Here is a 23,760-nt window from a genome sequence, read left to right as displayed (position 1 = left end):
GAGGTCACTGCCTTTGAGCAGCTGGATATCCCATGTGAGGAGATTAATGTGGCCTTATCTACTGCTTCATTTAGTATAATAATGAAGGATTTTTGTAAATCATATGCGTGTATTTTTTGCGCATGCATGACAGAGCCAGCAGAGGTGGGATTTGAGAGGCACCTCAAAGCTATGATTATCCTGAGTGTCTCAGCCCAATAATGTTACCTGCTGGGACAGCAGCACTGCTCCTCTAAATAAATTGCAAGTGGCCCTGGGCAATAAGAGGAGCCCTCCTTTGATCTGCCTGACTGCCAATGAGGAAAATGTGCAGGCAGTCAATCAAGCTCTTAAGGCTTTGCAACAATGGAGCCAAGCCCAGTTTATTATTTATTTTTTAAATTGATGTATTTCATTATCACAAGGTGTCTGCTCGCCGGGGTAGGAGTAGGGGGTGTCTATGGAGGAGGGAGGAGGCGGGGGCAACATGATCAATAATTGATACGCGGCGTGAAAAAGCTGATTTGCTGCCTCTCCTCTGGTGCACTTGTCACTAGCTGTTGTCAGAACACATTTGCTTTGATGACAAATTTGAAGAAGTGAACAACAGCATCACATCTGATTACAAATTTAGTGAGTGGTGAAAGGCAGGGGCGCCTTCTCGCCGAGGCTCTGTTTGTTCAGGGCGCTCTGGAGGAATGACTACCAGGCTCTGAGGTGAGTTACAGTCTTGTAAGCCGAGAGATGAGAAGGGGTTGAACTTTTTTGTCATGTGTCAGTAAACAGCGTGACTTGTTTGAAAGGCACCTGGATTACAGGGTGAAAAGTTGCTCTTTAAACCTTTAAAGCTTTGGGGCATGGGAGACACGCCACGTCAAAACAAAGTGTGGAGATGAGGAGTGAGAGCAACTAAAAGCCACAACTCCCCCTGGTGTGTCTGCTCAGAGACTAAGGAGCTGTCCTGCTTTTCACAGAGTTTGGGTCACGCTGTATGGTGGAGCATCTCAAATCGATTTAGTCAAATAAAGGAAAGTTGCTTGAATGACTCGCACAGTCCACGTTTCCTGAAAGACAGCTTGTACAGAGGTGAAGAAAATCTGTCATAAACAAGATATTGGCTGTAGTGAAATACTCCCGAGCTCAACTTAAATTCATGAACACAAGACGAAAGGGGAAAAAACTGTTATTTAAATTTGTGATATTTTAAAGACATGCAGTCGGGTTTTAAAAACAAAACAAAACAAAAGTTTGAGACTGAGGAGGATCTTCAGCAGAGTTAAAGCTCACGAAAGTGCAAAAACTGTAAATAAAGGAATGTTATAAAATGGGTGTTATCTTAATATGTAGTGTAGATGTTTGCGAATTCTTCTGAAAGAAAAATGTTTCTGTCACAGCACCTAAATGATCACCTGCAGGTCATCCGAGTCGCACCGAGAGAAAATCTTTGTGGTGATTTCATTGCTAAGAGCAGTTCTTAATTAGCCTAAATGTTGTTTTAATTACATGTACAGAGTGGGGATTTACCACAAACTTTACAACTAAATCCTGATGGGGAAACAGTTCGACACAAAATCTGAAAGACGGGAAAACAAGCAACATATCAACAACTCGACATAATTGACAGCTGCATCCATTTGCTCAGTCCAAGCCCCCTCCTCCTGCTTCTCCACTCTGTTCTTCCAACACCATTTCCTCTTTTAATTATCCCCCAGCAAAAAAGATGGAGCACATCAGACACATTGCGGTAAATCCTGGCCCTGGCACAGGCTCATAGTGGCTCCTGCGTCTGGCAATCCCGATAGAGCCTGTGCGCTGGCAGTGACAAGAGAGGGAGGATGCCTGGAGATTTTCTGACAGAAAGAATGGAGAGGATGATCTCTCAGCAAAAGAGAGGTCCTCATTCTACTCCCGGCGTGGGAGGCTTTTTTGGCGAGCGCTTTCCGATCATACCATATTTTCAGCACCAGATTAGCCAGTTCTCAGGAGCGAAACTCACATAGACCCCTTGTTTACACCTCAGTACAACAGTGTTTTTGTTATGACTGTTCAGTAAAACAGCACATTGGAGGCATTGCAAGCGCAGCTGTTCTCCTATCTCTCCCTACAACATTGTAGGGGTTGAGATTATTGTATATAGCAGGGTCAGAGACACCATGGTTTGGATTAAGGGAAGATGATTTGTTTTGCATTGAAAGGAGCCTCCTCTGACCTCAAATGCATTTTACTGAGTGTATTGCACATTCACATTATAATGAGGTATCAGCTACACGAATGGGTTTTTCTTTTGGAAGCCAGCTAGATGAAAAAGGTTGCAAGTTAACTAGTGCTGGGGTTGCTATCTGTCAGAGTTTCTCCTATCTCTGTGGGGTGCACATCAATCACAGAGGTCCCCAACAGACAGTCATTCTGCGGGCTAATAGTGTCGTCATCTCCCACGCGATTACACAGATTGCACAATGAGATCCTCGGACACAATGGAGCCGCAAATCTAGCCCCCCACTCTGTTCCCCTCTCCTTTCCTTTTCTTCCATCATTCTGAGATGAAGAGTGGAATGCTCCACAGCGGGTAGCTTTCTTCTCCTCCAGGGGGAACTGAGAAAGCAGGCAAGGGCCTCTGTGATGTTACTTTCCCTTCAGGGTGGGGAGGAGATGTCTTGTAGCACAGCTAAAGATGATCATTTGAGAGCCTGTGAAACAAGGTTCCCCTCTGGAAGCCGCAGAGATATGGAGAGAGCCAAGGTCCCAACTAATGAGTTAGGGTTAGCCGATGCTCCTCAGTGATGAAAACGAGAACAATTACAATGATGTGTCTTTCTTGGTTTAGACATTTTATTGCACTTCAGTTACACGCTGAAGGTCAGGGGGCAGGCTTCGTAGCAGCTTCAGAGGTGGTAAAGTCCCGTTAAAAGACACTTCAGAAAAGTGAATGTTTGCTGCTGCATCACGCAGATCTTGAACAAGTGCTTTCCAGCCAGAATATTATTTCCCCGTCATGCTACTGCCCTCTTGCATCAGGACTGAGTACAAAGATTTTACATTTAATAGGCACGATGAAAGAAATCATTAATCTATGAATGAACATATGAGGAAAATCTTAACATTTGTTTCTTATATGTTCAGATAAAACCTTTCCTCCCGGAGTAAATATTTGTTCAAGAAACTCACAAAACAAAACAACATCCCCATCTGATAATCTGCCACAATTACGCTGCACACTGTGATGAAAGGATATCAATGATCTACTTATGTCATAGAAAAAGAGTGCAGCTCAAACATGAAAGCTATTGAAGCCTATGAGAGTTTCAAGTCAATGAATGATCAAAGGTGCAAAAGCTTATCAACGCTGTTCCTTAACACTGAAACAGTGTCATATGGCTGTGGATATGCTACCTCAGTAGCAGTGTTTTTACCCTGGAACATAATGGCTATTGTGTCTTCTGAAAACATTTGTCTTTTTACACAGTTGAAGCTGCAAAAAAGCACACAAAATGGAGAGGGGGCACAAGCCCTTTATCATGATGAAAAGCTAAAGGATGAGACTGACCTTTCTGGCATCAGCTGGGCTTTGGAAACACAATGCATGGCAGCAATTCTTTCTGGCCTTTTCCCCTTCTGCTCTGGGCTATGCTTACAAGCCAAAGACTCAAGTCCAAACATCTATGATTTCATACAAAGACTCAAACATACATATGCCCCAAACCCCTCCTTTTGTATCAGACAAACACTAAGCAGTTCTGTCTGTACATCTGCAAACAGACCAGTCCCGTCTGGCATCACAGTACAACTGCAGGCTATGGAAGCAAAAAGAGACAACAGATCACTGTAGATTACATCAACACAAAGGCTTGACTCAGTCCACAGTATCAACACCACTTTCCTTTAACAAGAATTGAATGGCAATTACATTGTGGCCCCTATCACGTAGGAAACACACCAGGCCAGGCTCACTTAAGCTGGGACTGAATGAAAAATAAATATGTTACAGTTTTCCAAGCAAGCAAGACAAATGAAATGAAAATCATGACATGGATAAGTACGTTGGTGCCCCCCTTCAAAAAAAAAAAAAAAGACCTAACCTACTGTACACTTTAACAGCTTTGTTGTTGAGGGGCCACATACCTAAAGGGCCTTTGTGTGACATTTCAAAAGGCTGCATCACAAGGTCATGGCGGAACAAGGGTCAAAAAAACACAGAATAGCACTTGTGTGGTATTCATTTTTTTGGAAAGGGTGGGGGTCAATTCTATAGGTAAACTCTAGCAGACAGGAGATAAGTTACCCATGGGCCGTCAGACAAAGGGAACAGTAGCTGGCATCTGAAAAGGTAAAGAGTAGTAGTCCCTGACGTGTCAGAGGCCTCATCGTCACTGGGAGAGTATAAAAGGACCTGCAAGTGTGTGTAGGGCTACGGTGCGCAAAGATCCACAGTCCTGCAACCATGGGAAAGGTATGAGCACACATGCAATATGGGAACAGGTTTGACAAAGAGGGGAAGAGGGAAAACGGCTTGGCTTGGGAACATGTGTCAAATATTGCAACGTGGAAAGAAAATGCAGCAGAATCGAAAAGAGGAGTACTGAGTAAAAAATACTCGCTGAAATGGACTGCCAGATGACTCATTTTTGAGGGGAGAAACGCACATATAGATGTGTCTGTGGAGATCAACAATTACGTGGTATTCAAAGATGACAGATTCATTGTATGACAGCAACAGTTTCTATCTCCTTAAATTTGAGGTGCTGACAGTGTTTTTAGCACTGAGAATAATATACAAGTGCACAGGAGACTGGAAAGGCTTGTACACTCGAAGGACTCATGAGAAAGTAACTGAGTTTGTTCAAGGGAGAGCAGTGTCCCCTACAGTCCACACATAAGTATTGCAACTAGTAAATGCATATTCCTGAAACACTGACTTGGGTCATGCTTCTCTCTCCCTTTCAAGATTATCTTCTACGAAGGCCGCAACTTCCAGGGCCGTCACTGGGAGTGCAGTAGTGACTGCATGGACACCTTCAGGCACTTCAACTGTTGTAACTCCATCCGTGTCAGTGGTGGTCACTGGGTGGCCTATGAGAAGCCTTACTACATGGGTTACCAGTACATCCTTGGTCCTGGAGAGTACCCTGACTACCACACCTGGATGGGCTTCAACAACTGCATCCGCTCCTGCCAGATGTTCGCCCCTGTAAGTCAATCAAACAGACAGATAGGATTGGTAGTCCCCCCCCCACCCCGACCGAACCCCACCGTTCACCTTGTACATCAAATGGTGCTTTAGAAATGGGTGTCAATCACTAGCCTTTTGATGTCATTTACACATACTCAGGCAGGTCATAGCATAAAAGTCTCTGCTGCAAGGCCCACGAGGAGACCCAGTCAGCCTTTAAAAAGAATATAATACACCCCCCCAATAATACTTGGTGCCTTCATTCTAATTCTGTTAGGCACATTGAGTGTTTCTGGCACTTTAGGGAGGGAAAAAAAATCGAATTCCGTCACGCTCCGAAAGAGTTGTTGCTCGCCCTCATCTGTAGTTACTCACTTAAAGAAACTAAGTAGTACAAGCATTCACTCGAATTCAAAGGTAAAGAAATCAGCTCAGGGCAGAAAGCTCAACCAAAGTCCTCCCCAGGGTTCACTCCTAGCAAAACAGCATAATAACCATGTTCTGATTTATTTCACATACAGTACAGAGGATCCTACAGGATGAGGATCTACAACAGGCCCGACATGATGGGACACACGATGGAGTTCATGGATGACTGCCCCAATGTGTACGAGCGCTTCCGCTACCATGACATTTATTCCTGCAACGTCATGGAGGGTTTCTGGATCTTCTACGAGCACCCGAACTACAGGGGACGCCAGTATTTCCTGCGCCCTGGAGAGTACAGGGCTTGTGGTGAATGGGGCTGCCACAACCCCATGGTGGGCTCATTCAGGAGGATGAGGACTCTGATGTAAATTATGTGTAACTTCAATGAACATTAAACACGTGATTTTCAAATAATAATGTTCTTTGTGAGATTATTTGAACAAATCCATGCAACCCATAAACCTGAGGTACAACAATACTCTCGTCAAGCAGCACATTTGCTTCCTGCTTAGTGTACATCTTGCACTGATAAAAACCTGCTGCTGCTTAATGATCTGCATTGCTGTCAAATACCTATCGATACAAACTAAACCTTTTCTCTTTGCTCACTCTTCAACCTGCCTATGCGCACAGTCTGCACGTGGGTTTCTGGCATTCATGCCAATAAAGGCAGCTGTTGCAACTCTTATTGTAGCCCTTTGAGAAAGTGCAGTTGTACAGTATTTTCTGCAGAGAGAGAGAGCTTTAACACAGACAAAAGGGCTGCTGCAGCCCACCAGTCCTATAGTGTTCTGCAGTCTATAGAGCGTACTGTGCTGACACGACAAAGCTTTGTTTCACATTTGCAAAGCCCTGATCCCAGCAGGGTCTATAAAGAGGCCTGGAACTGCCAGGCATCTGGCCTGGTCTGAACTTAACACAGTTACAATGGGCAAGGTAAGTGTATAATTTAAAATTTATATAGTAAAAGCAACTATTTTGTTTTCCACGTGTGGTATATTGGGCATCTGCATCTTAGGGGTAAATAGCTCCAAAATGGCAGTTGAACTGACAATTTCTGCAAAGTCACACTTAAAAAAGGTTTAATTCTGTCAAATAAAATGCTAAAGATCTAACTGAACCTTTTGTGGGCAGAAGTGTGATGGTCAAAATATTATGCTTTGTCTTCTGTTGAGGAAAGCAAAAAAACTGCAGTTGTTCAACTGAGCTTTGAGTCTTAAAAAAAAAAGGCCAATACTGTTTTTTTTTCCTCTTCATTAAAATATACCACATGCTATAGTGTATTTTATTCAACTTCTGGTACATCTTTTGGGACATTTTGTTCACACTGCCTCAAGCTTATCTATTCCAACATTTTTCTCTCACTTTTATTCTATACAAGAAGTTTGTTGGATAAAGCTAACTTATAAACCTGGCTTAGAATACCAAATAGTGGGGTTATAAAAGCCAACCAGACTTAAAGTTAATGTGGGTATAAAATATCATATCCAACTGATATAAAGTGTATGTTAATTTGTCTTTGAAATAGCAATGTGATGATAACGTCCATCCAACAATCACTTGCAGATTATCTTCTACGAAGACAGAGACTTCCAGGGTCGTCACTATGAGTGCAGCAGTGACTGTCCCGAGATGCAAAACCACTTCAGCCGCTGTAACTCCATAAGAGTGGAGAGTGGCTGTTGGGTGGCCTATGAGAAGCCCAACTATGGCGGCTACCAGTACATGCTGCACAAGGGCGAGTACCCCGACTACCAACGCTGGGCGGGCTTCAATGACTGCATCCGCTCATGTCGTATGGTGCCACCTGTGAGTTTTAATTGATGCCTGACACTCTTTACAGCAATGTTCTCACTAAAGGATTTCTGCAGCAGTGCCAGTTTAGGATCATTTAGTTCTCAAGCCTAGTCTTGCTCTTTTCATCACTCAGTGCCAGTAGCTGTGGCTATTTTATTTTTGGCTTGACCTATAACTGCACTAAAAAAATGTGTTTCCAGAGAAATTTAAGAATGTATACATGTGACTGTGTCATGAAACCAGGACAAGTTTAGAACAGGTTGAAACAAATGCTTTCTGTAATTGTCAGTATCATCTTAGTCTTTCATCATTTCTTCCCTAGTATAATGGGAACTACAGGATGAAGATCTTTGAGCGGTCTGACTTTGCGGGCCAGAATTTGGAGCTAATGGAAGACTGCCCAGATCTGCATGAGCGTTTCCACACCCGTGACATCTCCTCTGTCAATGTCATGGAGGGCTACTGGATGCTGCATGAACACCCCAACTACAGGGGACGCCAGTACTTCTTAAGTCCTGGAGAGTACAGAAGGCACAGTGAATGGGGAAGCACCAGCCCCACCTTTGGCTCTCTGAGACGGGTCACTGAGCTCAACTGATTCCCAGCTTTTTTACCCTAACTGAGCCTCACTGTTAAGATTTTCACCCTCTTGTTTCACTAATGCTGTTTCAGTGTGGTCTCAACATTGTGGTGTCCAAACCTAAAATCAATAATGATGGGGGTTTTGGTGCGTCTGATGTTGGGTTCTGGTTTTGTTGGGTTGCTTTGCATTGTTGGGTAAAGTTTTCCCCAACTCAGTGCTCAAGCAATGCTCACGATAAATAGTGATGATCTTTTTTGCTTCGGTCGTCCCATAGCAAAATGGTTTGCCTCACCGGTCCCCAACCTCCTGTCCTACTGGAATCACAATAAACGAAAACTTCATGAAAGTCAACTAAAGAGAGCCTTTGTAAATTTTCTATTGACTACTACAGCTGTCACTATAAAAAGATCAGGGGATATGGCTTTTCATAAATCTGAGGAATATTTTTCTCTTTAGCATGGTGATTGAACTTTAGTTTCATCAGGCCACAGAGTTAGATGTAGAAGTGTAACCACTGAGGTCCTAGTAAGACCAAGAGTTTCTACATTTTTCCATGATATTGTCATTCTGCATACACAAAGAAAAATTATCAAGGAAACAGAAGCTTATTCTTTGAAGTTAGATATTAAAGACCAAAAAGGGTATCTGAGGATGAGCATGTAGTAGTCTTTATGAGATCACATGGTTCAGAGTAAGTACGTTGGGTCCATGAAAGATGCCCATATTAGATCCACATCACAGGGCCAGTGCCAGCTCAAAGAGTTGGAGTCAAAGTGGCCTGGTATTAGCCCCGAGCATCAAGCTCTCTCAGAACAAAAAACAAAACCCAGTCCACATCCCCGCTCATGCATTTTTCATCAGCCCAAGATACAGAACCCTTTCAGAAATAAATATCAATTATTGAAATTGTTAATTAGACACTGCGTAATTGGCAAAGATACACATGAATAAATAAGTTTGACCATTAATTATTGATTCAAAAAAATTTGAAGCCCAGCGGGGAGTACATTTGAGAGTCTCTTAAGATCAAGCACAACAAGAAATATGAGTTTTGGCCTTGAGTAATGTCCAATTAAAGGACTGTCAGCTTTGCTGTACAAGTCCAGTGATTTGCCCCCTTCACCCTTTTTTATATCTGTGGACAACAATACCCAGCAGACAACACAGCATCAACAGGGTGCAGCATGGGATCCGATCAGCTGGGATCTGTGGGCAATGTCAGATGAGAGATAAGAGGAAATTTACAGGCTGCCAGGCCTCAGCCATAACTGGAAGTTAATTTAAAGTCATGAACAGGCAGTAGCCTCAAATATTAACCATATTCAGGAAGTAAGCACTTTAGACTTCCACAGAACTACAGAAGACAAGTCTATGGTCATTTGGGTTTAAAGTTTATGGTTAAAGCTCTTACAAAGTTCACATAAAAATAAGAATGAAGAAACGTGACCTGAAAACTCTGCAAACAGTCTTCCTTAAATGTTCAGGCATACAGGCATGTTGCAAATCTACCGAGGCCTAACACATCTTGTACTGAAAATGTCATCGAAACGCCATCGAAAAACTGAAACATTCAGTTTTTAAGAAGCTTAAAGTTGGCCCATCGGTTGAGGAAGGAACTGGAGTGATCAGAGACAGCATAGGAAACCATAGGAATACAGGGGACTGAGCTCATCTGTCAATGACATTAAATTATAATAAAAGACTCCTCAGTGTCCTATCATTAGGTAGAAAAATAGTGTAAATACAGAAACTGGGTATTACATACTTGCACCTGAATAGCTACTGTTACCGCAGAAAACAACTTTGATGCACGTGATATTGTAAAATACAATTCTATGCATCAAACAGGCAATACTCAGTGTCCCTAGATTGTTCCTTCTCTACTTCAAGTCATTTAGATGATATTTTCAATCGCTTCACACATGAAAAGGACAAAAGAGTGAGATCCGAGTTTTGTCTCTCGCTTCATCTCTGAACCCTTTGGACTTGGTGATGGGAGGCTGATTGAAGGGTAAGTAGTGCGTTTTGGAGAATGAATTCTTTAGATGCTAGAAAAGAAAAAGAAAACGAAAGAAACAGAGAAACCAAGAACACAACCCTGTGATTCCATTATTAGTCTCAGTTCTCCCTCTCCCTCTTTTCATTTCTGATGGCTGGATAATTAAACCTCTATAGTATTGTCTTCCATCTTCTTTGCCCCACTTCCAGCAATGCGAATTCCCCTATGGGCAACTTTAAAAAGGCCCTTTTTAGACATCTGTTTTTCAGATCAGTGCGAATTTTTTTCCCATTAATTTGTGTTCTTTGTGAAAGTAGAAACACTAGCGCCAGGACAGAGATGAACAAACGTGTAAAAATCCTCAGCAATTCAACTGCAAAAATCAAAGAAAGTGAGAAAAATATCCCAAAAATATTCTTTTTCAATATTTTTTATTCGACAATGCTACTATTAAACAACCAAACCAATCCTTAAGTGTGCACTGCAAGACATCACATAGGAGCTCAGAGGCTGGAATGTTACAGAGCTTAATTTAAAAGCAGTCATGTTCTCCCCTCCAGCTTGAAGGAGGCAGCTTGTCAATTACTGTTCCTGCACTGACAGGGGCTCTGGGCGCCACAAGGAACAAGCAGGAAAAAACGCAAAGCATGGAAAAATGAGCACAACTGATGATGATCAAATAAATACAAAACAGTAAATAAAATGGATGCATACAAGCTGGAGTGTATACTTTAACTTTACAGTATAAAATAAAACTGGTAAATTTCTGAAATGTAATGAAGTTGAATTCAGAAAAATCTTAAAATCTGTAAAACACATTTGCCAAGTTGTATTACAACATGTCTGAATTTATGTGCACCAGCACCTCATCTCATCAAAATAGCTGTGCATTAAGAAACAGGCAGACAACGAAACATGCAACCTGGAATTACAGTAAGAAAACATAAACTGGTGTTACATGGACAAAGACAGCAAATAGAGTACAGGGAGTATGAAACCTTGTGGGTAAGGAACCTGTGCAATCAGCTAAAATAAAATTGGGCCTTTGGTTACATAATATGTATAATTAGAGCTGGAACTTCATTTTCTGAAAGAACAGATTATAATATACAATGTATATCAAATAAACAAAATTTATTTTAGATAAATATACAAAAATACTGTTATTGTCTGCTTCACTAACTTTTTAGTTAGCTTTACACAATGAAATGGGCAAAGTACCTTTTGGTTACAATGTCTGTCTTTTTCACATTTTATGAATAAACTAAATTTTAGTTAATTAGTGTCTGTTTCAAAGCCCTGTCCTGTGATTGCCTTATAAAAAAATGCAAAAATAAATAAATAAAATTATGATTCAGAGTACGTCGTTGATACTTCATGTCCTTTGATACAACAATTTCAAGGATTACAGCTGGAAAAGGAGGACATGTGTACAATGTATTGAATTAAATATTATGTGAACTTAAAACTGCTCTAAGTCTGAAATCAACTGCAACTGTGTATTTTTCTTAAAGAGTTGAGTTCCTTCATGCACACAGCTTCCAAGCTTAATGTATTATTGTATTATCGCAGCTTTGTTTTGTAAATGCCAATGAGGGCCACTTACCTGCTCATATATAAAAGTATAATAAGCTGAGGTAGAATTTAAGGCATATGTAAACTCTTCATCCATGAACAACAGTACAGTCTGAATAGAAACAAGTCTCAAGCCTATGCTGATAAAATGGACCTGCTAATGCTAAACGTCTCTTTCCTTGAAGTTTCAAAAGTGACATCAGTCATTATCTGCAACAAGACCCTGAGGGGAGCTGCTGGTGGCCAGTGCGAACCATTCTGACCAATGTTAAGGCCAAGTGAGAGTTGCGGAAGACTTTGGTCTAGTTGCTGTCCCTCTGTCCGGCTAGCGGCTGCTCAACAGGCAGGTTTTCATGGAGGTACTTCATGGTACCGTGTTCTGAGAAGTCGGCTGCTGTGTGCCCGTCACCTCTTAGGACCCACTTCGTGGTGAGCAGCCCCTCCAGCCCAACTGGGCCGCGGGCGTGGATGCGAGCTGTGCTAATGCCAACCTCTGCTCCTGGAGACAAAGCCAAAGACGTGGGAAGAAAGATAAGCCAGTGAGAAAAGGATGCGTTGAAAGAGAGCGTACAGTTGTCTCAGTGAGAATAGTAAATGAGTATAAATAAGAATACCTAGGCTGTTGAAAAGGAGTGCACAGAGTAAGAGGCAAAAAAAGATGGATGATATGTTGATAAGACCACCACATACCCAGTCCAAAGCGGTAGCCATCAGCAAAACGTGAGCTTGCGTTCCAGAAAACACAGGCGCTGTCCAGCTGCTGCAGGAACTGCTCCGCCGTGTCCTCTGTCAGAGGAAGACACGCTTGTTGACGCTACGAGCTCACAACCTTATGTCTCTTATCTAACAGCCTTTCATACATTAACATTAAGTAATACGACAACTATGTATAGTAGTCATGTCATAAAAACTTTGTTGAATAATGAACTGGTGCACTAAATAAGCACAAAAACTCGCAATTCTGATGATTTCATAACATCACTACTAGTATTCTTTGCTACCACTGCAACACTTGTACTGATGTCACTTTGCTACACAGCCGGTGCTATAAGCTCTTAAATAACACTACATATCATTTCTGTCATTTTAGACAGGATGGTGTGGATAATTCTATTAGTCCAAAAGTCATCTAGAGAAATCCTTGAGGTGCTACAGCATTTGATAATTAAGACCAGCCTATTTCAATGGAAATACTTAACAAATACTGTGTCGGAAAATAAAATCAGCCTGAAATGTTTGTATGGGGAGGCAAAGCAGGTTTTTCTCTTGATGGCTTCATAGATTTGACAGTCAATACACTAATCTGTCCGCCTGTGCATAAATTCTAAACTGTACTTACATGACTATATATATTCAATGTACCTACATCTCTCCATCCATGTTTGATTATCTCTTTTCATCTCCAGATTTTATCTAGTGTATCTTATTTCGCTACTGTATATTTCTAGCTGTATCTACATATCTATCATTCATATTAACTCTCTAATGAGTACGTTTTAATTCATTGAGGTACCTTTTGTGGTCACCAGATGGCAGCACCACTTCCTCCACTGCATGTGAGATTAATCCCCAGTGTAGAGAAGTGAACTGCACACTTTCGCCTGCATTTTTCAAATGCTGCTCACGGTTTTATTCTGATCCCATGACAAAATGTGTGAAATAGTCAGCGTATTGTATTTTTACATTTCACTTGCGTCCTTGCTTTGCTTTCTTGCAGTCTATCCGTGTTACAAACGCTATTTATGGGACAACTTTAATGATATTCACAAAAGATTTTTATGGATTTTATTATTTATTATTTTTATGGAAACAGCAATGCTGTGGTGAAAACAGCAATAAGTCATCAAACCCTCTGGACACTGCACAGAATGGTTCCGAACAACATGAGTTAGAAAGATGCAGTGTGATGGTTCATTTGAAAGACAAAAATGTGTTTAAGCATGACCCAAAGTCTTTTCAACTGCGTTTAAGCATCTGCTGTACAGTTTAAACGGGCTCCATCCTCTACATTAGAGTCACACAGGGAGGCTGTGCACTCATCCTGACAGCACAGTGTCACTGCTCATTAAACGCCATGGCACAAAGCGAGTTGGATGTGGAGAGGGAATAAAGAGAGTGACATGGAGAACTTGATGCATGTGAGACACCTACATGAAGTGGCATGTAGGAAGAAAAGACTGACCAAGACTGACCATGCTGAGGTAAGATATGAACAAAACAATGGGAGACGGCACCTTCTGAGACCTGCATTTTCTTTTTTTTTTTTTTTTTGCTATTTTAAAATGCAAATTGATAGAAAATCATAGCACCAACACACAAGGCTACTTACCATTTTCTGTGATGATTACATCTGTGTGGGAGCTGCCATACTTGTGAATATGGTCCACAGCCTCCTGCATGCTGTCCACCACCTCCATGCAGCACTCCAGGTCACCGTACTCTGTCCGCAGGGACTTTGCCTCTGATGGGCTAAACGTCAGATAGGAGGCGAACCGAGGACCTGCATGAATCTTCACCTGATGGCACCGCAACAAAATAAAAAAGTAAGAAAAATAAGACAACACTCCTTTGTAAAAAATATTTCTTTAAAAATGCATGATAATTTGCACTAATGTGAACATGGACTAATGTGTAAGTATTTGGTGATTTACCCGCTCAGTTCGTAACATGTCAATGATCTGGTCAAACAGTGGGGTCCTGAGGATGTCCCTGTGGATCAGCAGAGTTTCCATGGCATTACAGGCAGCTGGATAGTCGCACTTGGAGTCTCTGACTAAAACAGAAAAACATCAGTCAGTTACTGATTTATTCATAGTTGTGTTTAACATGCGTGTCTGGCAGAACTACAGTACCACAGCCACAGTTTACTGACATCTGGGAAAATGAAAGAGTTGTTTTAATTTACTAAAAGCACACATGAACTTCTACAGTACAACTGAGCAGGGAGATGAAATTATGCCCACCAATTTTGATGACTTTGTCAATGCTGGCATCTGCATCGACGTAGACGTGGCAGATTCCCTCACTGTGACCGAGCACCGGGATGCCCTTGGCCGCCCGCTGGATGTCCCGCACCAGCTGGGATGAACCTCGAGGGATAATCAAGTCGATCACCTTGTCCAGTCGGCACAGGTCCTCCACCTCCTCACGAGTGCTCACCTGGCAACAAATACAGGTTTGTCAAACACAACTCGGGCCGATTTCTAATAAACTGATTGAGGTGAGGCATTCTCGTCCAGAATTCTTCCCCTTGTCTATGAATGGTTTGTATGGGCTTGTGTGGGTAACTAATTTTACCAGCTGCACAGCCTCCCTGACCCCGTGCATGGAAAGGGCTTCCTGGGTGAGTTCGTGGAGGACACGATTGGTGTTGGCTGCCTCTTTGCCTCCCTTCAGCAGGAGGGCGTTGCCACTGGCTATGGACAGTGCTGACACCTGGGAAAAATAAACAACACATGGGATGTTTTCCATCTATATGATTTATTATTTATTGTCTGCATTTGCCAATACTCTCAGTAACTAAAAAACATATTTAAAACCCTGTTTGTGGTCTGCCAGGCCCTGCCTGGATACCTGTGGCAGGCAGTCAGGTCGGGCCTCAAAGATGACCAGAAGAACTCCGATGGGCACAGTGATCTGCTCCAGCTCCAGGTTGTGAGCCACCCTGGTCCTGCGTAGCACGCGACCCACACTGTCCTGGGCGGCCACAGCTATCTGCCGCAGACCTATGGCCAAGCTGTTAAGTTTGGCTGGTGTCAAACTCAGACGCTTTAGCATGGCTGGTGGTAAATGGCCTGCAGAAAGGAGGAAGAGCAAGGTGGCATGAAATCAAAGTCTTATTAACGGAGGGAAAGGTGGAGAAATATGAACTGAGCCGCCTGTTTTAAGATTTTTATAAAGGTAGTGAAATTTATGTTGCAAGACAGCTACATTTGATTCTTTCTATACCAGAGAAGAATCTATTGATAAAAATCTGTTTACGGATACATTTATTTACTTCTTCATTGCTATAATTTAAGTAAATATTATGGGCTCTTAAAACTTAAAACACTGCTGCAAACTTCTCTCTGCATCCTAAACCTGACAAACTGACGAAAAGAAAGAAGAAGAAAAAGAAGAATCACTTAAGTAATCCCCTTGGAGAAATTACCTGCATTTCCAGCCAGGTCCATGTCCACCTTGTTGGCAGCCAGAATCTCTTCCTTCCTTTCGACCAACAGCTCTGCTAGATGGCAGATGATCTCACTCCTCTGACAACACAGACAAGCAAATACAGTCGGCATCAGCATAATACACATCTACCCACAAGGGGTCAGTGTTTCTCTGTATGTGACAATGGCAAGCTAAGGACGAACCTATAAGTATTTTATAATCTACCTTAACATATTTTGACAGATAAACTGGAATCCTTTAAAACAGCAAAAGATATTAACCGATCTCATAATGTTAACTGAAAACAAAAAGAGACATTTTTGTTTTTATTTATTCAAAACAATGTGTCACCTGGTCTGGGTGTAGAGATGCCAGGGTTCTTCCACAGTTACGTGCCATCTCTGTCTGTTGCTCCACAGTTGGGCCTGATGGAGGAACAGCACACATTTCACTAAACACACACCGACGTCATCTAACACAACAGCAGTACAAAAAACACTTCCTTAACGAAGGCGAACTCACCAGCAGGTTTGATCTCAGAGAAGAATGTTCCCACCTTCTTGCCCTCCACAATGTCAGTGATGACATGGCCTGTCACTTTCGGGTGGGTGCCATTTGCAATGACCACAGAGGTGCCGCCCTGCAGGGCCCAGAGTGCAGCTTTGACCTACCAAAAAAAAAAAGGCAGAAAGAAACACACAATTTGACTACATGAACATGAACATTTGGCTTCATATGTTTAAACAGGATAATAATGACTGTCAGAAGTTTTCATTTGAACTATTTTACACACAATGAAGTAGTGCTTCCTGATGTCTCCCAAACAAGGGGCTGGGAAAAGGAACAGAAAAGAAGAAAAAACTAAATTCTAACATACAAACTTGAAAACTTTTTTTTTTTTTTTTTTTTGGCAAAATATTGGATAACTTGAACACTTATGTGGGGAAGCTCAGAGGCAAAATCTCTCTTTGTTGAATCCGCTAACAACTACATACCTGAAATGTGACAAAATGTTCTTAAGATGATTCTGTGTTTTGTATTTAAATCTGACTCATAGGAGTAACTAGCTGTCAGTAAAATGTAGTGGAGTACAAGCACAATATTTCTCACTGAAAAAAGTGGATATGATGAAATTACTCAAGTAAATATAGTCTGTATATACTCAGTTACTTTCCATTACTGACTGTAGGTTAATCACTGCTGCTATCACTTTGGTAGAAGAGTATCAGATTATACATTTTATAAAATCCAAAATGCAACGTTAATGTCTCTTACTAACAGGCTCGAGGATGGAATCGTCTTCTTTAAGTGTTGTTTGCAAATGGAAGTAGAAAAAAAAAATCCATAGTACAAGAAGCTTTGCACTTTGATTATCTGCTGAAGGTCTACTGAGATAAGGCTTTTAACTTGAACGTAAACAATTTTTTTTTAACAGGACGATTTAGGACTTTTAACATACTTTGGCTTCCATGCCTCCAAGTCCAACTCTGGACTTTGTACCGTAGGTGATGGACTGCTGGTCTCCAGGGTAGAAGATGTCAATGAGCTTAGCGTCATCTGTTCCAGGAGGGCTGTTGTACAGTCCTAAGAAATCGACAGTTCTTACACAACTTACTTGCTCATACATGGGTCTAAAATAAACTATGCAGCATGACGCACAGACCTCAAACCTGTCTTTAACTGGCAAATGAATAAATATATGGAGTACATTTGATAAACTATTGTTTCCAGCCTTCTAAATCGACCCAACCTGCACACACACACGCGCGCGCCTTGTGGCAACCCCATCAGCATCAATTTCAAACATGAAGGCAGAAGGTCTGTGTTTGTCTCTCTCTTATGACTACCCGTTGACCCTGTCTGGTTTTTTTTTCCCCTTCCAATGAAGAGCACAGACAGATGGTGTTGTTATCTAACAGCTGACCCAGACTGTGGACTGCAGTAACACACATACCTTCCACGTCAGACAACGCGATGAGCAAATCAGCCTTCATCTCCACAGCTAGCCGCGCCGCCAGACTGTCATTGTCCTTAATGCTGATCACCTACAGAACCAGAAAATTGCAGATGTAAGCTCCCAAAGATGGAGAAGCAGTGGCAGAAAGTCAGCCATCTGCCATTTACCTGTCTGAGCTTTTTTTTTTAACCTAAACACTTATGTACTGCGCAAAATTTTGGACCCTGACGTCCATCTTTTCATGCTGGTGCAAATATTTCTGAATGTTAAACTGTTGGAGTCGCTCATTAAGATTACAGAATAATTATATACAGCACGAAAACTGAGTTGACAAGAAAATGACTGAAAAGGAGAGTGAGGTGGAATTATCTTTAAGAAAAAAAAAAAGATGTGTTAGTTATTTCTGCAGGAAAACAGATAGAGGAGGCGTCTACCTACAGAAGTTAGTCCCGACCCCTTCCAATAGCACCTCCTCGCCAGTGACCAGCATGCCATCCATCCTCTCCCTGCATGCACATGCCTTAATGAGCGAAGGCAGAGCTGATGAGGTGAGGCAGGATGGCAGACATCTTTCAACGTGTGTGTGTATGGATGATAGACAATACTACAGTGACTGTCTATACTATACTATATATATATATATATGAACACTGCTTCTACCAACTCCTTCAGCACCCCTGCTGCCATCGCTACCGTCACCGCTACCAGCGTCGCCCCCCCCATGCTATCTGTACCCACATTTACCCCCTGCAGGTCGCTGTTGGGCTCCGGTGGGGGCACCACAGCATCATTGGTGTTGATGATGGGCACGATGTTCATGCGTAGCAGCTCCTGCAGTGTGCTGTTCAGGTTCTGCCTCTTGTCATCATCATGGAAATCCAGATTTGTCACGAGCACCTGACAGCACAGAGATCTAATATTTAAACATATTACTCTGCATAATTCAAATGCCTCCTGGGCATCTCAATGGGACTATTTTGCTGTGAACTATATAAGTACCTGTGCAGTGCAAGTGCTGTACTGGGTGAACATGGCTTCGTACAGGGCCATCAGGCCACTCTGTCCAGCTGCAGCACAGGCCCGAGCCTCCAGCACCGGCAAAGACTGCAGCACAAACACAGTAGAAGTATGGTAGACAATCTTCAGTCAAACCATGCCATGCCAGCACAGGTGTACAGTACAGATATCTAGCATGTATATTTGTAGTGAAGCGTGCTATGTTCGATCAAAGTAGCTATCAAACACAAAAAACCAAAAACCCCTTACGTTTCAGGGCATTCGGTACGATGGCAGCACAGTTTGAACTACTTACCAGAGTTTGATCAACACCAATTTGACATCTCAAGAAACAATGAACACTGAACTTGAACACACAATTAGCATTTACTGCAGGATATTGAGTTGTACTGTTACACTGGAAAAGTGTCAGCGGGTGCTGTGTCCATCTATTTTATCTTCATGAAAAAAACATCTTAGGTGTTAAAACTCTTCTTTATTTGACCCACAGCTGATAAATACCTTAACATTACCTGAAGCTTCAACACACTCCTGCACCTTTTCTTACCATGTCTTTGAGCTGATTGTGTCCTGAGTGCAGCGCCTGTCGTACACTCTGGGACAGCAGGATCTCATGTCTTAATCTTTGCTTGCCAAAGGCCACTGCTCCACTGGTGACGATCATCATCTCCCTGCCTTGATTCTGCAGCATGGCCACCTGGACAGCAACATATCCACTTAGGACTCATACACACACGTTGGGCCCAGAGATTGTTTTTGTTTAGTTATTCATTTTGTTCAGATGAAAAGGTCGGTTCGCACAAATTAAAAAAAAAAAAAAATTCAAAGAATTTTCTTGTCATGAAAACTTTATTTAATCATGTAGCGCCTTTTTCAAGTGTTTCTGATCTGCTTTTTAACAGTAAAAGGTTATAGCACTCCAATACACCTCACAGATGGGTAGTAAAGGAGAAGAAGAGGAGGAAAAGGAAAACTGAACATGTACCAACAAAAAAGGAATTCACAGAAAACAAAAAAGTAATAATAAATAATAATAGTAAACATACTGAAAAAACACTGATGGGTTCATATATCACAGAAACAGATGGTGTCAAAGCTTCTGTTTCCTGCTGCTTTTCTTCCCTATCTGCAGGGCCCAAAAGTTCTTTTATCCTTCATTAAAGTACAGTGAGTGTTGGCATTTAGTCTCTCACCTGCTCCACAATAGAGGCCAGCCTCCCCAGAGCCAGTCCACATTCATCGCCCCGGGTGACCACAGCACTGCCGAGCTTGACTACGATCCTCTTGGCTTGACGCAGTTCGCTGCGATGTGCAAAGGAGCTGCCATGAGCTCTCCCCTGGGGAGCTGCAAAGAGGCAGAACAGGCTATTTTATTCTTTTTTTTAGTTTTTCCTTATTTCAATGTCACTCATCAGCAGGACACGAGGAGAAGTTAATTTGAGCAATGGCATTATAATTAAATGGTAAAACTGGACCAGTCACTGAAGAGAAATCTGGAGTGCAGATGTTCAAACCTAACCATGGAATGCATTTTAGCTTTCATCTAATTTACATGAGGCCCTTACTTAGAAAATCATTTTTAACATCTACTGAAAATGAAATCAAAAAGCAAAATAAAAAGAAATACGGAATGTAGCGGTGCAGAGGACACTTTAAACTTTGAAAAGAAAAATAAACCTCCAAATGCATTTGCTGATGCATCAATACATTGTTAAATTTCCACACAAAACGATGCAAACATTGCCTAACTGTGCAAACAAGCATGTTTTGCTGGGTTTTTGTTTCACTGATTACATGAATGAGCAAATCCTGCCCCGACATCCATCTGTAACCTGGGAAACCAGATAATCACAGCCTTCAAACTGCCACATCAGCAGGCCCAGAAGAAAAGCCTGTGCTGACATTACACATCTCTCTGGGGCAATGAGGCGCACGAGAGAGACAGACAGAGACACAGAGCGACAGACCAGAGGAAAAAGTATACACATCAGATCAGATGTCCTTCTGAAATTCACCACATCTGCCTGCAGATACTCTAACCACTTTGAGGATAAAACCACAGACACAATCCTGTACTTATTCATCTGCTGTTAGTAGAAAACCAAGATGGTAAAGATTCAGACTTTTAAGACTGAAACAAAATGTTAATATTATAAGTAAAATGTTTTTTTTTTAAATCACCAATTAATCAATAAATCATGTAGGATGCATAAGCTCAGAAAACATTTTAACAACTGGAGAGTGATCTCTTCAGTTTGCTTGCTTTGGCAGAGCTACAGTCAAAAAGATGTTTTTAATATACAGTGATATAAAACAAAGAAGAGCAACTGTCTGACATGTGTGCTTGATTAATGGCTTTATAAACTATCAAAACTGTTTGTAAATGTTAGGATTTTCAGGATTATAGACTGACGTGCCAGTTTTAAAAAATTAGGACTACATGAATTGTTGAGTGGAAAAAAAATGTGGAAAATTTTAAATCACAGACCGTTAAAGCCCAATTTGGTGTTTTAAAATTGCTTGTTTTGTCAAACAACACTCCACCCAAAAAAAATCTGTTTCCTGTCATGTAACATAAAGAAATGACCCCCTAAAAAAAAGGTCAAAACTGAGAAGCTACAACAGCCAAATGAAGGCCATTTCAGCCTGCAAAACGACACGCATCAGAACATATTGTGGGTGTAATCCACTCTGCTGGATGACTGTAAACATAATCTGCAAAGTGTTTACATGGGATATACCGCGTCACGGTGTGGCATTGCTTGCCTTGAGTCAGCGGTCTGGCGAGCAGCCGGTATACGTGTCTCTGGAAATCCAGGGGGGTCCTTGAACACAGGGTCAGCCTTCGCAGCAGCATGGCAGTAACTTTGCTAAACTTACCACACAAGAAGAGTAAGAAGCACACAAAATCAGCATCATGCATATTAAACTGTGATATTCACCGGAGCAATTAGAGATGAGGTTTATATTTAAACAGCAACATGAAAAGTGATCCCCATGTAGCCTACAATCAAAACATCATTACTGCACTGGTTCTCTAGATGGTACAGTAATTAAGAGCCTTCGTTCTTACTTGACTTGTTGAAGCTTCAGTTTAGCTTGTCCCGTCTATGTACCTGCCTGTCTTCTATTGAGTCTTGTTCATCTTCGTTAAGCTCTTATTCTTTCATTTATCACACAAACTCTTGAGCAGAGGTGGGCCCCGCATGTGCACGACTCCTCCCCTAACCGAGAGGGCTGCTGATGAAACTGTCACCGCAAGGCTACACCGGCCGGTTCGCTAACGGTGCCACGGCGTCTGTAAATTAATTTCGCCTAAAGTGAAAGGACTTACGATTAACTTCTTCTTCTTGGTGGCGCTGACATTGAAATGCGACTTTCCCACGGATAAACCCTCTTAAATTGGCGGTGAATTGGCAGGATGTGGCGTTTGTGGCCGGCCGGTGCAATGCGGAAGCAAAACGGAAGTACCCATTGAAGTCACATTTCAAAATAAAACGTTTTATTTTCGCATCGTTTCATAGATAAGCAGAATCACTTCAGATAGTGTAAACAACAGTTTATGTGATATAATCCTCATTTAGGAGTCTCACTATGGCAACATTTTTTTCTTGTTTATTTTACCCAATTGTCTCTAATTCTTTTATCTTTTTCCCCTCTCACCAGGGTGAAAAGTTGTCCAGAAGGGGCCAAGAATGGTGGAATCAAACATCAGTTTAATATTTAGAATGAAATTTAAAACTACAAAATCAAGCTATAAAGCTAACAACTCTGACATGTATTCTTTTTTTTGTCAAATAGATTACAGTACATTAAGTGTTTATGTGTTCACGAGTGTTTTCTGGTTTTGCGTGGCTTCCCTTGTTTACTTATAAGACAGTGGTGAAGGCGATCAGCCGCCCTCTGCTGGCAGAATAGAGTACAACAGACATTCATACTCTTGGCATCCAGAGGGATATATAAATAAATTCTATATAGCTTTAATAAATTCTACTAATATTTTACTGTCAGGGTCGCCACAATTTAAAAAAATATATATTTTTCATTTGTTTTTCATTTCACTGCTTCAGTATTTTTTCTTCATTCATTTTCATTTACATTTATTTTCTCAGTTTGTTAATCTGAAACTAATAGGAAGACAAGAGCGTATAGGACCCACCTGCCCTCCTTTCTTAGTTCTTTTAATAATCTGTCAGCCTTTCATTTGCACCACGTGGTGGTGGAAAAAAAAAAGAAAAAAATCACAGGAGCACAGCGGTGATGAAAGTTTTCTGTACCTGCACCGTCCTGCTGTGACACAATGAAGAGTAACCCAGAGCAGAGTTGACTGACACAACCCCCAGGACCATAAATAACTTAATTGGCTCCTGTATCTCTGGCTAAATGTGTATTATTCTATTACATCTGTCCTGTTCTTTTCTCTGTTTTCTGCCCCTGCCCTTTATCTGTTCTTCTATGTTCCTCCTCCTCTTTGCTCTTTTATCTGTCCATCTTACTCAGGGGAAGGAACTGACCCTTACCTTACTCCTCCATCCATTAATCCACTAACTCTGTGTTTGTGTGTGTGTGTGTGAGAGAGAGAGAGAAAGGTAGAGTGTGTGTATCTGCACAACCTTTTAACTTTATTTCAGGTCTCTTCAATTCAGTCCATTGATATTGGTAGAGATATATTGATTTTGTTTACTGTAAAAGAAAAACTTATCCGGCTTTTTGGTGAGGAACAAAATGAACACAACATTCACAAAGGACTGACATTTTGTCAGGAAGGAACATTTCACAGTAAAATTCTAACAAACATTAACCACACTTGATATCAACATAATAGTATAACTCATGTCACTTTGAAGACAGCACCCAGCCATAAAACAGACCATAAACAGATGATGCCAATAGCTGGTCCTGTTGCACACATTTTAATATTTCTATATTAGTGACAGTCTGTTGTGTGGTTGGTCCACCACTTTGGTCTACACTAAAATATCTCATGAGGTTCACATTTGTGGTTTTCAGTGAAACTACTGGATGGACTGATATGAAATTAAATACAGACATTCATGAACTGTAATAACTTTGATGATCCCTTGATATTGACTTTCCATCACCAC

General features: G+C 41.5%; 3 protein-coding genes across 6 annotated transcripts; 2 read left to right on the top strand and 1 right to left on the bottom strand.

Annotated features, from left to right (window-relative positions):
- Window positions 1-4,417: 4,417 nt before the first annotated feature.
- Window positions 4,418-6,432, top strand: crygmxl2 (crystallin, gamma MX, like 2). The gene is made up of 3 exons (XM_046378079.1): window positions 4,418-4,426; window positions 4,922-5,164; window positions 5,668-6,432. Exons 1-3 carry the CDS (start codon window positions 4,418-4,420, stop codon window positions 5,941-5,943), a joined length of 528 nt encoding a protein of 175 aa, XP_046234035.1. The 3' UTR covers window positions 5,944-6,432.
- Window positions 6,433-6,502: 70 nt separating this feature from the next.
- crygmx (crystallin, gamma MX) lies at window positions 6,503-8,057 on the top strand. The gene is made up of 3 exons (XM_046378078.1): window positions 6,503-6,511; window positions 7,142-7,384; window positions 7,695-8,057. Exons 1-3 carry the CDS (start codon window positions 6,503-6,505, stop codon window positions 7,968-7,970), a joined length of 528 nt encoding a protein of 175 aa, XP_046234034.1. The 3' UTR covers window positions 7,971-8,057.
- Window positions 8,058-10,355: 2,298 nt separating this feature from the next.
- aldh18a1 (aldehyde dehydrogenase 18 family, member A1) lies at window positions 10,356-22,131 on the bottom strand. 4 transcript variants are annotated; one of them, XM_046377660.1, is made up of 18 exons: window positions 21,990-22,131; window positions 21,422-21,530; window positions 19,849-20,000; window positions 19,203-19,352; window positions 18,638-18,742; window positions 18,383-18,535; window positions 17,636-17,726; window positions 17,141-17,265; window positions 16,204-16,348; window positions 16,033-16,106; window positions 15,680-15,779; window positions 15,103-15,323; window positions 14,827-14,964; window positions 14,493-14,688; window positions 14,181-14,302; window positions 13,859-14,045; window positions 12,220-12,315; window positions 10,356-12,028 (listed from the first exon to the last, which is right to left on the bottom strand). In XM_046377660.1, the coding sequence occupies exons 2-18, from the start codon at window positions 21,510-21,512 to the stop codon at window positions 11,832-11,834; spliced, it is 2,343 nt and encodes a 780-aa protein (XP_046233616.1). In that variant the 5' UTR covers window positions 21,513-21,530; window positions 21,990-22,131; the 3' UTR covers window positions 10,356-11,831. The 4 variants fall into 4 exon arrangements, with proteins under 4 accessions (XP_046233616.1, XP_046233613.1, XP_046233614.1 ...); XM_046377657.1 differs by having other exon boundaries at window positions 10,357-12,028; window positions 18,377-18,535; XM_046377658.1 differs by having other exon boundaries at window positions 10,357-12,028; window positions 18,377-18,535; window positions 21,422-21,525; window positions 21,990-22,111.
- Window positions 22,132-23,760: the final 1,629 nt, after the last annotated feature.

Source organism: Scatophagus argus, chromosome 21 (genome assembly GCF_020382885.2).
Source record: "Scatophagus argus isolate fScaArg1 chromosome 21, fScaArg1.pri, whole genome shotgun sequence".
NCBI lineage: Eukaryota > Metazoa > Chordata > Actinopteri > Scatophagidae > Scatophagus > Scatophagus argus.
Note: the sequence above shows the minus strand (reverse complement) of the source record. Positions and strands in the feature narration are given on the sequence as shown.